At 50.6% G+C, this 13,831-nt stretch overlaps 1 protein-coding gene across 6 annotated transcripts in view; it reads left to right on the top strand.

Annotated features, from left to right (window-relative positions):
* Nucleotides 1-13,831, top strand: part of KCNG2 (potassium voltage-gated channel modifier subfamily G member 2) — a 75,153-nt gene that overhangs the window by 13,556 nt on the left and 47,766 nt on the right. For 4 of the 6 annotated variants that reach the window (XR_004301610.1, XM_032422726.1, XM_032422723.1 and 1 more), the window contains exon 2: nt 12,397-12,489. Coding sequence is in view for 1 of the 6 variants with exons in the window: in XM_032422722.1 (XP_032278613.1) it covers nt 12,397-12,489 (93 nt within the window). In the remaining 5 variants the exon portion in view is untranslated. Of the gene's footprint in view, nt 1-9,006; nt 9,691-12,396; nt 12,490-13,831 lie in introns of those variants that run through there. The other 2 variants (XM_032422725.1, XM_032422724.1) reach the window with 2 other exon arrangements.

The raw sequence follows: 13,831 nt of genomic DNA, 5'->3' as shown, positions 1-13,831 counted from the left end.
GTGCAGGCAGGTGGGTGCAGGCAGGTGGGTGCAGGCAGGTGGATGCACAGCTCCACGCGGTAGGAGCAGGACCCCGTGCGGGCTGGACTGGGACAGGAAGGGAGGGCACCCGGTAGACGCATGAGTGTACGGGAGCCTCAGGGACCCACGCCAGCACCCTCTGCAGACAGCGAGGCTGGAAGTGGCGCACACGGATGGACCCTAAGGCCTCGGGATCTTCTTCTGGAATCCTGACTCGGCCTCTGGTCTCCGACAGGCCCGGCTCCCAACCTCTCCTGGGCGAGGCAGTGAAGCCGCACTCTGGCCTCGCGGTTGGTGGCCTCGCGCCCCTCAGATACCGGAGACAGCGGGCCGAGGCCGGGGTCTCGGTGGGGAGGGCACCCGGCTTCTAGGGAGGCACAGACAGTCGCTGCCTGCGTCACCACAGATGAAAGAAGGGGTATCCCCAGGACTCTCTGTGAGCAGCACCAGTGAGAGCGTGAGCCGTTTGTAGTCCGTTCTGGAAATTCCAAGTGCGTCTCCTGAGAGGGAGAGCGTTTCAGAATCGGGAGGGTTGCCACGTGCGAATGGTGGCCAAGAGGGAAGTGATGAGCAGAGGGGGGGCCAGAATTCCTCGAGGAATCTGGGTGTAGTGTGTCAGACGCATAAACGGTGCTTTTTTTGTGACCCCTGTAATCTGGAAAACGAACCAGTGCTAAGATCATAAGCAGCCACATGGCTCTGGAGGGTAAAATACACAGAACATAGAATTTACCGCTCGGCCGTGTCCAAGTGTGCAGTTCAGGGGCGCTGACGCCCTCACACGGCGCCCACCACCCGTCTCCTCCCCAGCCGGAGCCCTCGCTGCCCATTCATCAAACACGGACATGCCGTCCCCTCCTCCAGACCCGGCACCACCGTCTGCTTTCCGTCCCAGTGATGGAGGCTCCTTTAAGCACCTCACCTACATGGAATCCTACAGGATTGGGCTTTTCGTGCCTGGCTTTCCGTACTCAGCGCAGTTCTTGTGTTCATCCGTCTGTGGCAGGGGACAGAGCCTCTTTCTTTGTTAAGGCTGAAGAATATTCCACTGGATGGAGAGACCACACCTTGCTCATCGATTCACCCACTGATGGACTTGGGGCTGGTCCCCCTTCTTGGCTGCTGTGAAGAATGCTGCTCTGAGCGTGGGCATCCAGATATTGGAGTTCTTTGGGGTGTATACCTGGCAGTGGGATTACTGGATCCTATGGCAGTTCTGTTTGTGATTTGTGAGGAACCTCCGTACTGTGTCCCCAGAACCCACACCATTTTATATTCCCAGGGCCCCAAGCTTCCAGTTCCTCCACATCCTTGTGAACACCTGTGGGACTTTCTGGGGTTTTGTTTGTTTTATATAATAGCCATCCTATTACCTGTGAAGTAGTATCTTTGGTTTTGATTTTCATTTCTCTAGTGATTAGTGATGTTACAGCATCTTTTCCTGTGCTTGCTGGCTATCCGTGTAGCTTCCTTGGGGAAATGACCATTCAAATGCTTTGCCCATTTTAAAATTGTTTTGTTGTTTCTGAGTTCTCTGGATATATGGAGTCGTTTGGATATTAATCCTTTATCAGATATATGGTTTGAAAATACTTCCTCCCTATAATCTGCTCTGCGGGTTTTTTTCACTCTGTTGATACTGTGTTTTGGTGCACAAATTACTTAATGTTGATGAAGTCTAATTAACCTATTTTTTCTTCTGTTATTTGTGCTTTTGGTATCATATCCAAGAACTCATTACCAAATCCAATGTCATGAAGATCCTCCCCTGTGTTTTCTCCTAGGAGTTTTATGGCTCTTATATCCAGATATCTTATAACCTGGCTCTTATATCCAGGTCTTTGATCCATTTTGAGTTCATTTTTTTATCTGGAGTAAGATGAGCATCTAACTCCTTTCTTTTGTCCAGTTTCCCAGCTCTGTTTGTTGAGAAGACTGTCCTTTCTCCACTGAAGGGCCTTGGCGCCCTTGTCGAAAATCATTTAACCACATACGGTGCACGTGATCTCTGGGCTCGCTGCGCTGTTCCTTTGGTCTGTCAGTGGGCCTCAAGGCCAGGGCCACACTCGCATTTTGTAGTAGTTTTAAAATCAGGAAGTATGAGACCTCCAACTTTGTTCTTTTTCAAGATCGTTTTGGCTGTTCAGAGATCTCATATGAACCTGAGGATGGATTTTTCTATTTCTGCAAACACATGTTGTTGGGACTTTGATAGGGTTGCACTGAATCTGTAGGTCATTCTGGGTGGTGTAGACATCTTCGTACAGTAAGTCTTCTGGTCCATGAACATGGGGTAGACTCCCTAGGAGCTGCAGCTTCTCTCATTTCTTCCACCTTTGTAGCCAAGAAAACTTACCTCCTTGGTCAGCTGTATTCAGAGCATTTTATTCTTTTTCATGCTATCATAAGTGGAGTTGTTTTCCATTTACAATGGCCTGGGCCTGGCAGGGTCTGGGGCCCCTCCCCACACACCCCTGCTTCCTGGGGCCCCCGCTGCCCAGCTTCCCTCCTGTTGCTTCTGCCACGAGGTCCTCCAGGCTTTACAACCATGGACAGAGCCCCCCTCCACCTCTAGTCCAGCTGCATCCCCCCGGGCCCCATCCGGTGAGTCGAGGACAGCAGTTGGGACACCTTCTGCCAGGCTCCTTATCACCAGTTTCCCTGAGCCACCACAGGCCAGAGTTCCTGGAGAAGAACATGTAACCGGTACAGACACTCCCCAGGACGGTCTCGCCTGCCACGGTGAAGAGGGGTGGCGCTCGTCGACTCCATGAGCCTCGCGGCCTCTGGCAGGCAGGGTGCCGCCCTGGTGAAGGGGGTGGGGGCACACCGTTGATTCCAGGCTGCAGAGGCCCCAGCGACTTTGCAGGAGCAGGATGTTGGCTTTAATTAACTCATTTTTATCTGTAGCAGCTGTAGTTAAAAGAGAAGCGGGGGAAACCTCCTGCTGCTGACAGGAAAACAGCATTTCTTTAAAAAAATGTTGTTTTCTGAAGCCTGAAAGTCACAGCAGCCGACATGCAAATGACCTGGAGGCTGTGTGAAGGAGCCTCATGCGGGGTCCTCATGGTGCCGTGCGTTCGGGGGCAGTTACGTGGCACTGCACCAGGAGACGCGGATGCTAGAACCAGCTCCGTACATTTAAGAAGCAGCTCCTGCCTCCAGGCGCCCTTTGTGTCCGAGGCAGAGAAGCTCCCGGAGGAAGTCTGAGGCAGGCTCCCTGCAGGCGCTGAGCTCAGGGGTGCTTGGGCATCACTTGCAGGGCGAGGTGGGCGTCTGGCAGCCCTGCCGCTGAAAATGGCCCCGCCCCCGTCGGCTGCAATGAGGCCGTGGCCCCACAGTCTGGCCGGGCTGCTGGGATCACTGAGGACACCCGGTCCAGCCTCTCAGAGCCCAGGGCCCAGCCCGGCACCTGGCCAGGGTGGGTGCTCAGCAAACATTTGTGTGTTCAATGGGAAACTGAGGCGTCTGTGAACACTCAGGAGGGGAAGGAAACGAAATAAGGAAGAAGAGGAGCAGAGAGGTGCATCCCGCCTGCTGGAGGAGTTGGTGCAGCAGGGGGGTGGGGCGAGACACCCCTGGGTCCTCTGAGGCCAGGCAGGGGCAGTGGGCACCAGGGAGGGGGGGGCCCAGACCACATGCCCACAGGACGCAGGCCGTGGAAGCAACGTGCAGCAGGATGCTGGGCAAGCCGACGGCTGGGCATGGCCCGGGACGCAGCAGGTCAAAGGCAGGTCAACGGCAGGTCAGTGGCAGGTCAACAACAGGTCAATGGCAGGTCAGCGGCTGGTCAACAACAGGTCAATGGCAGGTCAGCGGCACGTCAGTGGCAGGTCAACAACAGGTCAATGGCAGGTCAGCGGCAGGTCAACAACAGGTCAATGGCAGGTCAGCGGCAGGTCAACAACAGGTCAACGGCAGGTCGGCGGCAGGTCAGCGGCAGAGTGGGGCAGCCTGTCTTCCCTCCTGCTCTCACAGGCAGCTGCCCTGCGCCCTGGCACATGGCAGCACTGACACTGGCCACCTTCTAGGTGGCCGTACAGGTGCAGCTGGGGCTCAGGTCACAGAGCTGGGAGGTGAGAGGGAGGGCTGCGGCTCCAGGGTCCTGGCTTCTCCGTGCACCGCCCCCCCACGCATGTCCTCATCGCTGTCACAGACGCAGTGCCTGTCCACGCCGGGTGCGGTCCTGGGCATACCGTCTGCTCTGATTGGGCTGTGTCAGGCCCTGCTGGCTTGAGCAACACACTGGTCATGACTCACGAGTCCTGAGTCACGTTGGTGACCAGAGTGTGGCATGTGTAAGCCCCGCTTCATAGATGGGGAGCTGTCCACCGTCCGTTCCAGCCACTTTAGACGTGACCGTGGGGTGGCCGCAAGTACCTTCACCTGCTGTGCAACGGTCACCATCTTCTCCAGCATGTTCCCGTCACCCCAGACAGAAACCTGTACCCATTACACAGAACCAACCCTTCCCCCTCGGCCCCGGTAACTCCGAGCTACTTTCTGTCTCCACAAATTTGCCTGTTCCACACAATCACCAGTCTTTTTTATGTCTGACTTCCTTCACTGAGCATAATGTCTTCAAGGTCCATCCATGTTCTCTCACGGATCAGTGTTCACTTCTTTTTGTGGCTAAAAATATCCCTCTGCATGTACATACCACATTTTCTTCCCTTTTCTTTTTGTAAAAATATGTGGTTTAATTTAAAATATGAAATACACATTTTTTTCATTTCTTTTAACTTCAAGAAAAAAACATAAGATTGTACGAATATAGAACATTTTTTTATCTATTTATCTGTTGGTGGACGCTCCCACCGTTGGCTGTTGTGAATAATGCTGCTGTGAACATCAGCTTGCATAGACCTGTTGGAGTCCCAGCTTTCGATTATTTTGGGTATTTACTTAGGAGTGGAATTGCTTGGTCATATACTTGTGTTTAATTTTTCGAGGACCCTCCAGACTGTTTTCCGCAGCAGCTGCAACCAGCAGTGCACCAAGGGCTCCGGTGTCTGCACGTCCCCGCCTACGCTGGTGATGGTCTGTCTTCTTGATTCCAGCCATCCCAGTTGATGAGAAGTGGGATCTCGTGTGACTGTGATTTGCATTTCCCCAATAGCTAATGCTGTTGAGCATCTTTTCGGGTATTTATTGGCCATATGAATGTCTTCTCAGGAGAAATGTGTTTGTCCTTTGCCCATTTTTTAACTGGGTTGTTTTTTCATTGTTGAGTTGTAGGAGCTCTTACACATTCTCAATATTAAGTCCTTACTAAATATGTGACATGGAAATATTTTCTCCTATTCCATGGGCTATCTTTCTCCTATTCCGTGGGCTATCTTTCCACGTGGCTGATGGTGCCTTTCAAAGCACAGAAGTCTTTAATCTGTTTTTCCTTTCGTTGGCTATGCTTCTGTTTCATACTTAAGAAACCATTGCCAAATCCAAAGTTGTGAAGATTTTACACTGTTTTTTCTAAAAGTTTTATGGTTTTAGTTCTTGAACTTAGATTATTGATCTACTTTGAGTTAAGTTTTATATATGGTCATTATATGTTAATTAAAAAAAATTTTTTTCCAAGTTTTATATATGGTGTGAGGTAAGGGTTCAAGTTCATCCTTGCATGTGGATGTCCTATTTTTCTAATGCCATTTATTGACACACTGTTTTTTCCACATTGAGTCATCTTGGCACCTTTGTCTAAAATCAACTGACCAAAGGGGTACCTGGGTGGCTCAGTCAGTGAAGCATCTGCCTTCAGCTCAGGTCATGATCTCAGGGTCCTGGGACCGAGTTCCGCGTCGGGCTCTCTGCTCATCAGGGAGTCTGCTTTGCCCTCTGCCCTCCTCCCTCAACTCTGCTCTCTTGCTCTCTCTCTCAAATAAATAAAATCTTTAAGAATCAATCAATCAATCAATCAATCAAATCAGCTGACCTTAGATGTGAGGGTTTATTTCTGGACTTCCTATTACATTACATTGATCAGTGTAGACATACTAATCCATATGCCAGGATCACACTCTTGATTACTGTAGCTTTGTAGTATGTTTGAAATTGGGAAGTGTAAGGCCTCCAACTTTGTTGCTCCTTTCCAGATTGTTTTTGCAATTCAGAGTCCCTGATGTTCCATATGAATTTTAGAATAGGTTTTTTTTCTATTTCTGGAAAAAACACTGTTAGGATTTTGATGGGCCATCCTAGAAGTGGGCTGAACATTCCGGTAGGTTTTGCCTGTGAGAAAATCCCAGCACTAATATTTGGGGGAGGTTGTGACACTTTCAGTAGAACTTGTCAAATTCAGACTCAAGGCACGTTTCATTCCAGTGCCCCAGGGTTGAAGCAAAAAAAGTTAGATTTAAACAACTTTCTATTTGAACTATTTTAGACTTATGGAAAAGCTATAAAATTAGCCCAGAGTTCTCTTACCCAGCTCCCCTCATGTCACATCTTACGTGACGATAATCCAACCAGGATGTGAACCAGCTTAGAGCCCTCGCTCAGAGGTGCCCTCTTCCCAGGCTTGTCTGTGTTTCAGGCGCCTCCTCAGGACCCCACACCACACTCAGCGTGTCCTCCTCAGTCCCCCAGCCTGTAACGGGCCTGCAGCTTTCCCTGCCTCTCGAGATGTCCACGTGTGAGAGGAGGCGGTTCTGGGCCTGTGAGGGTTTGCTGGCGAGACACCGCCCTTGGAGCCCAGTGCTTACCGGCCGCCCATCCCACCACGGCTCCACTCAGGTCCAGCTCCTCACGCCCCCCTGCGTTATGCCTCAGGTGCCACATGATTGGAGCCACTGATTTTGTGGCATGTGAAGGGAATGTGGAAACCATCATGCTTCTAGGAGTCGTGGCTGTCCAGAAAGGGGCTCAGAGATGCTCACTCCCTCCCCGTCCCACCGTGCTGTGCTGTGCTGTCCTCCCTCCTTCTCTTCAGTTCTGGCTTATCCCTCCTGAATTTCTTCTGTACAGACAGAAAGACGCGTGTGTGTTGCGCTCTGTATATTCCTTTGCTGCTTGCGTGGTCACCTCACGGTCTACCTGGAACACGCTCACACCAGGTCATGGCGACCTTCCTCATTCTTTGTGCAGCTGCAGACAACCCCCCTGTGTGGACCCACCATTTCCGTTCAGCCACTCTCCCACGTGGGCATGTGCGTTGTTCCCAGTATTTTGCAGGAATGAACAGCACTGCAGTGAGCGACCCAGGCATGTGTGTCTTGACGGATGCCCTTGGTCGGCTGCACCCACGGGCACCCCCGCCCCAGGGTGAGGAGCAGCTTCCTCACAGCCCATCCACACGGTGTGGCTGGATTTTTAAACTTTTTCAAGTCTCATGGATGAGAAAAGATGTCTCAGTGTTGTTTTAATTTGTACTTCTCTGATTATGAGTGTGCTTGAACATTTCCTCCACACATTTGAGAGTCACTTTTATCTCTTTTTTGTGAATTACCTTTTCATGGTTTTTTCCCATTTCTCTGTGGGGATTTTGGTCCTTTCTCCTTCGATAGTAAGAGTTCTTCTTATGTTAGTTTTTCTTTTTCAGAGTATTTCTGACTGCTCTTGCAATTTGACTTTTAGTACCACATGACTAACTCCATAAAATAGCTTGCTCTGTTTTTTACTGGGATTGAATTGAATGTATAAATTAACCCTAGCAGAAAAACCTCTTTATGTAAAATGCTGAGTCGTCCTATCCAAGAATAGGGGATGGCTTTCTTTTGTTCAGTTCTGCTTTTGTGATTCTGGAGGGTTCTAAAATTTTTCCTTGTAAAACGTGTACACATTCCTTGTGAAATATATTCCTACATATTTAGTCTTTTCTTGTTGCCATTGTGAATGGACTTTTCAATCACCACATTCTCTATTTTTTGTGTAAAGAAAGCTGTTGATTTTGTAGCCTGCTACTTTTCTCAATTCTTTTATTCAATAATAAAAGTTTTATGGTTGGTTCCTGTGGTTTTCCAATTACACTGTCATCTCATCTGCAAGTAGGATGGTTTTACCACCTTGGCCCCCTCTATGCCTCTAACTGATTTTCTCGCCTGATTCCATCAGTTAATACCTCGAGGATAATGTTGAATAACATCAGAGGTAGTGTGTGTCCTCCCTTGCTCCTTATCTTAGTGGGAATGCCTCTCATATTTCTTCATTGAACAAGAGACTGGCTTTTGGACTCATGTGGTGGTTTATTGTGTCAGTGAAATGTTCCTTAATTTCTGGAGTGTTTGTCAAGTGTTTCTTAGCATCTATGGAGATAATCATATGATTATTTATCCCTTGGTTTTATTTTTATGGTGTATGATACTAATGGATTTCCTACTATTGAACCCATCTTACATTCCTGGAGTAAGTTCCACATTTTCTAGTATTTTTTTAAAGACACATTGGGTTCTTCCTGTTTAATAATATTTGCTTAGATTTTCTGCATTGATGTTCATGAGTGATATTGGACTATAGTTTTCTTTCTTTGTACTAATTGTGTTTGGTTTAAGTATCAGTGTTTACCTGCTTCATAAAAGGGACTCAGAAGCCTTCCTTCCTTTTCAGCACTTGGAATACTTCGTAGTGCATCAGGACTGTCAGGTCTTCTATGAAGTTTGGTAGAATTCCCAGTAAATTCATCTGGGTTTGGTACTTTTCGTGGGGTAGTTCCTTTACCACTTTCTCTGTTTCTTCAGTGGAGATCGGTGTGTTTATGTCTCTAACCCTCATGGGATCAATTCTGATAGTCTGTATTTCCTGAGAAAGTTATCCATTTCCTCTAGGTTTCCAGATTTATTTGCATGGAAGACTTCAGAGTGTCTCATGATTTTTTATATTCCATTTCAAAAGTTAAATTTCTTGAATATAATCATGTGGTTAAAAAAAGTGAGGGGGAAGAAGTTTGAGTGACCAGAAAAGATCATCATACTAGAATTTTAAGCATTATTATTTTCAAAGCAATGTTACAGAGTATTGCTCACCCTGTTTTCAAAGAATAAGCTGAAGGGTGGTTTACAAAAGCATCTCTTCTGCACTGCTGTTCAGAGAGCTGCCCACCATGGAAAGCAGTTTTCTTGCCTGAGCTTTGCAGGGGCTACAGAGCCCCCGTGGAAGCTGAGGCTCCCTGGTGCCGGCCGACACCGACTCACAGAGCAGATCCTCACGGAGTTAAATGCCAGTACAACCTCACATAAAGGTCCATTGTATCACGTTACATTTCAGGGGACTTCCATCTCATCACATAAAAAACTATAAGATATGACTTCCCCCTAAAATCAGAATGAATTTATTCCTTTTCCTGACTACTAAAGTTGCTTGGATCCTTTGTTTGGGAAAAAAGAAAAAAGCAAGATTGAAAAACATAATGAACAAAGTAGAAATCACCTAAAATTCCACAGCCCACACCTGTGTGCTGTCAACCGATTGATGACTTTCCTTCCAGAAGTTTCTTTATGCATCTTCCCCAGAAAGAGAAATTCTGCATACAAATGGTCAGTCATAGGTCTGTGCTGTTCTGTAACCTGCTGTTCTTTCTGGTCCTTTGTCACAGATGTCACTGCCCAGACTTGAAGAGGACGTCTTGAAAAAGATACAGAAAGGGAAGCTCCCTAAAGGGTCCAATCACAGCCCACCTGCCTGTCGGGTGCCGGGGATACGGAGAGGAAGGGGGTCGAGATAGGGAAACTCCTGGTGAGCCTGGCGGACAGGGAGGAGGCAGGCTGCTGAGGGCTGCAGGAACGTCAGGGCATGTCCAACAGCCTTGTCCTCAAACCGGCAGAGGGAATGTCTGGATCCTGAGTCCTTCACGCTTTACTGGAAGCCTTATTTTTGCAGCAGGTGGGCAGCGCCAGATGTCCTGGAGATGCGCTGCCCCCTCTGTGAGGAAGTGAGGGTCACGGAGAAACCAGGCCAACACCAGGGCCCCCCTCTCCTCCTTACCCCACAGCCATGCTGTTGGCCGCACGGTGTGGTGACTTCACAGTGTGTGTGCAGTTCTCGCGGAAAGTTAAATTATGTGCATTACATGCTGTTTCAGAGGTATGGGAATGATTAATCACTTGTTTTACAAAATTGATTTGAAAAAGAAACTACCAAATAAGAGTTGTCATGAGTGAAAAGTAAAATTCAACTATCTGGGAAATTTGCTCTGTGTCTGCTCTCACCGGCGTGGGGAGGGGGGCCCAGCATTGCTCTCTGCTGGTCTTTACGGGGACATGACAGAGGTCTCAGGCCCCCTGAGGACCAGCCTGGGGACCCCTCACGTAAAGCTTGGCAGAGAAAGAGCGTGGAGGAGCCTGGTGGCTGGTCTGATCGCAGACCACCTGCTTTTCAGGTGCTGAGGATACTGAGGGGCAGACGGTCAGGACAGGGAAACTCCTGGAATCCATGAGAATTTCAAACCGAGTCCCTGTCAGCTCCCCTGCCATTTTGGTAGCTCTGTGACGTGAAGATGCCTGCTCAGTGGTCAGTGTTCCGGGCCTGCTGCCCCGGAGCTGTGGCAACTCAGGTCAGGGAAGTCGTCCTGGGCACAGCAAGGGGGACTCGGTGGCTTAGGATAGCCACTCTCAGACTTCTCCACCTTAAGGATGATATAGGCCATCAAAGAGCTTTTTTAAAATGTGGGTTGTGTGTATCACCATCACCAGGTTAGAAATCGATGGGGCAGGAACAAGGCCCCTGGGGGCGTGCCCGGCCACTGCCCTGGGGTCCCCGTGACTCCGAGGGTCCAGCCCCTGTCTCCAAGAGACCATCACAGATGAGGGATGTTCGGGATGGATTTGGGAAATACCAGGAGGAAAGACGCAACTCCCGGGAGTGTTAACCACTCTCTCCAGGATTGCATTTCCTCCAAACTGCGGCCCAGAAACAGCAGGAAGCGGGCGGGCGACTCCATTACCCACCGCTGCCCGCCGCTCAGCGCGCTGACATGGAGTGTGGTGGGTGGAGGGAGGTCTCTCTTCTCCGGGCTCCACGAGCAGAAATGCCGACGTAAATAGCTACTTCAGAGAAGAAGTGGGTTTGATGGTACATTTGCATACAAGTGTACTAATTATAATCCTCTTACCTATACCTTGGAGCAGATTTAGCAGTTACAATTGTACTGGAACAGTCTTCTTAAAAATAGGCGTGCCGGCAGAGAGGTATCCTGACGTGCGTGTGAGGACGTGCATGTTTAGCCTTGCAGACTGATGGCACCGTAGGCGAGAGGCCAGGATGCCTCTAATGGGATTTACATCCCGTGAAATGGTGAACAAAGTCCAGGGTTTATGGCTGACCTGGAGGGGACCCCACCCGGGAGACTGAAGCAGGGTGAGTGGGTGGCCTGTGTCACAGCGACTTTGGGCTACTGTTACACCAGAGGGCAGCTGGTTCCTGGGGGGAGAGAAGGAGACAGCTCTGGGCACGTAGAATGTACGTGTGCGGGCATGGCTCAGACGTCCAGGAGGAAGTCAGAAACAGCCAGGTGCAGAGGGAGAAGCAGGAGGAGCTGGACCGGGGCCAGGACAGGCGGCGCGGAGAAGAGAGGATTAGAGGTCAGCCGAGACCGGCGTCGTGCAGCTAGTGTGTGGGTGGAGGAGGACCACAGTGAGCGTGCATGGGGCTGAGGCAGTGGACACCCTCGTCCAGGAGGCAGGGTGAGAAGTCCGCCATGCTTGGGGGCTGTCTGGGGCCAGTGGGACAAGGACCTTGTGTTGGAGCCTGGAAGTAATACTTCTCACACTGTATAGTGTGGGGCTTCCGAGCAGCTGTCTAGTTTGCAAATGGGAGGCCGGGAGAAGATAGGAGAAAGGAGCAAATTCTGGAAATTTCTTATGTTTTCCTCTGTCAAAACCCTGCACGGGGTGACTCTATCTTTGGTAGATGGGAGGGACAGAGTTGTTAGCCATCGTGATATTAAATTGGCAAATGGGATAAATACAAAACGTTCCCCCAGAAATGGAAGTTCTCGAACTGGGGAGCTGTGGTCCACGTGACCACGGGTGGAGTTCAGAGGGTCCAGGGAAACCCCAGGCTGAGCCAAGTTGATGTGTACAGTAACATAAATTATACACAAGCGATGGACTGGGTTGGTCAGATTCTCTAACAAGTTCATGGCCCAACCAAGGTCAAGAAGCCATGCCCTAAAGGGGGATTGGAGGGGCCCCCGGGAGGCTCAGTCAGTTAAGCGTCCAACTTTTGGTCTCAGCTCAGGTCATGATCTCAGGGTCTTGGGATCGAGTGTCGGGCTCTGTGCTCAGTGGGGAGTCTGCTTGGGATTCTCTCTCCCTCTGCCCCTCGCCCCGCTTGCTCACGCGCTCTCTCCCTCTCTCTCTTCTCTCTCTGTGTCTCTCAAATAAAATACATCTTTTAAACAAAAATGAGAAAATAAAAGGGGGATTGGACATGTCGTTTCAGGGACCTGAGACGCACTGGCAGAGGTCTGACAGGATGGCACCGTTTGCGAAGGGCCACCTGGGATGAGCCACCACACGGGGAAACCGACCTGGGGTAAGACGCGTGCCTGCTCCCAGCATCCCGCTAGGAGGAAACCGGAAGGCCCATCTTTTCCCTGAAACCATCTCTTTTAAAGAATCTTACCATATGATGCCGCAAACACACTGATTTCCTCGGAGCTTAGATGAGGAGTGGGAAAGAGGGTGAACTCTGGGGAAGGAACCCGAGGATGAACTGGTGAGCACAGCCGCTTTGGACACCTGTCCTCACAGGACAGCGCCCCACAGCCAGCCGCTCTGGGAGGCCAGCAGGCGACGGCCAAGGGTGCCACCCTGAGTTTTAACTAAAGAGTGGGATAGAGGCAAAGTGATGAACTGGGAGTCCCCCAGAGAGCCTGTGTCCGCTGTCCCCCAGCCCTATCCTTTGTCCCGTGTGTCCCCCAGAGTCTACCTCATCCTCCACAGGGCAGTCGTGGAGCAAACGCTGGGGAGCTGTTTATTCTTTGAGCTTTGCCCCAAGATCCCGGACTGAAGGCTGTGCAGGGATCTAGGTGCTCATCACCCCAAGCAGAATGGTGTCACTAGCTCCTACCCAGCTCCATGCATCCCAGTCTCGCACCTGCCCCCCAGGCTCTCCCACACGTGCCCCCTGGAGGGTCCTTCACCTGCCCCCCAGCCTCTCACGTACCTGCCCTCCTCCCCAGCTCTCCCCCACCTCCTCCCCTGCCTCACCCGCACACCCCCTCCCTCACCTGCCCCCCCCCCCAGGCTCTCCCACACCAGCTTGGGCCTCTCCCCTCTTCAGTCTTTGCTGCTACTTTCCTCCTCCCTCTTCTTCCCACTCTCAGCTGTTGTCCAGAATACCACACCTCCCTCCTTGTCCACTCTTATCTGGCATTTACAGACCTTAAGTCTGGAGAAGACTAGAGATTATTTCATTCAACCCTCAGTTTACTGCCTGGTCCCTGAGGCCCTGAGAGATTTGGGCGGTGGGCCCCAGACGCACACAGATGAGGCCAAGACACCATCCTCCTCCCCTGACTCAGTCCTCGGGCTTCCCCGCCTCAGTGGCAAGAGTCCTGTTGGGCCAGCACTCGGCGGTCACAATAGCTTCACACATTCAGGCGTGTGGTTTCAAAGGAGCATCCCTCCTCCTCACAGCTCCCGTGTGCCCGCTGTGGCCCATGGGCAGAGGCAGGTCGGCCGTGAGCTAGAATATAGAATCGGGCTGGTCCTCTCTCATCAGCGTTCGACTGCGAGCCAGGACTCACCCCTTCGGCAGGGAAGGTGGAAGCTTCATTTCCCTTAAAAATTGGCAGAGAAGGATAGCATGTGAGTTTTCTTTGTTGTGGTGTCTCTGTGTTTCTCAGGCTCCACAATTGGTTCAGGATTTCTTG

This window comes from Phoca vitulina, unplaced genomic scaffold, assembly GCF_004348235.1.
Source record: "Phoca vitulina isolate PV1807 unplaced genomic scaffold, GSC_HSeal_1.0 scaffold27, whole genome shotgun sequence".
Lineage (NCBI taxonomy): Eukaryota > Metazoa > Chordata > Mammalia > Carnivora > Phocidae > Phoca > Phoca vitulina.
The sequence above is the reverse complement of the archived record's forward strand: the minus strand, read 5'-3'. Positions and strand labels throughout refer to the sequence as shown.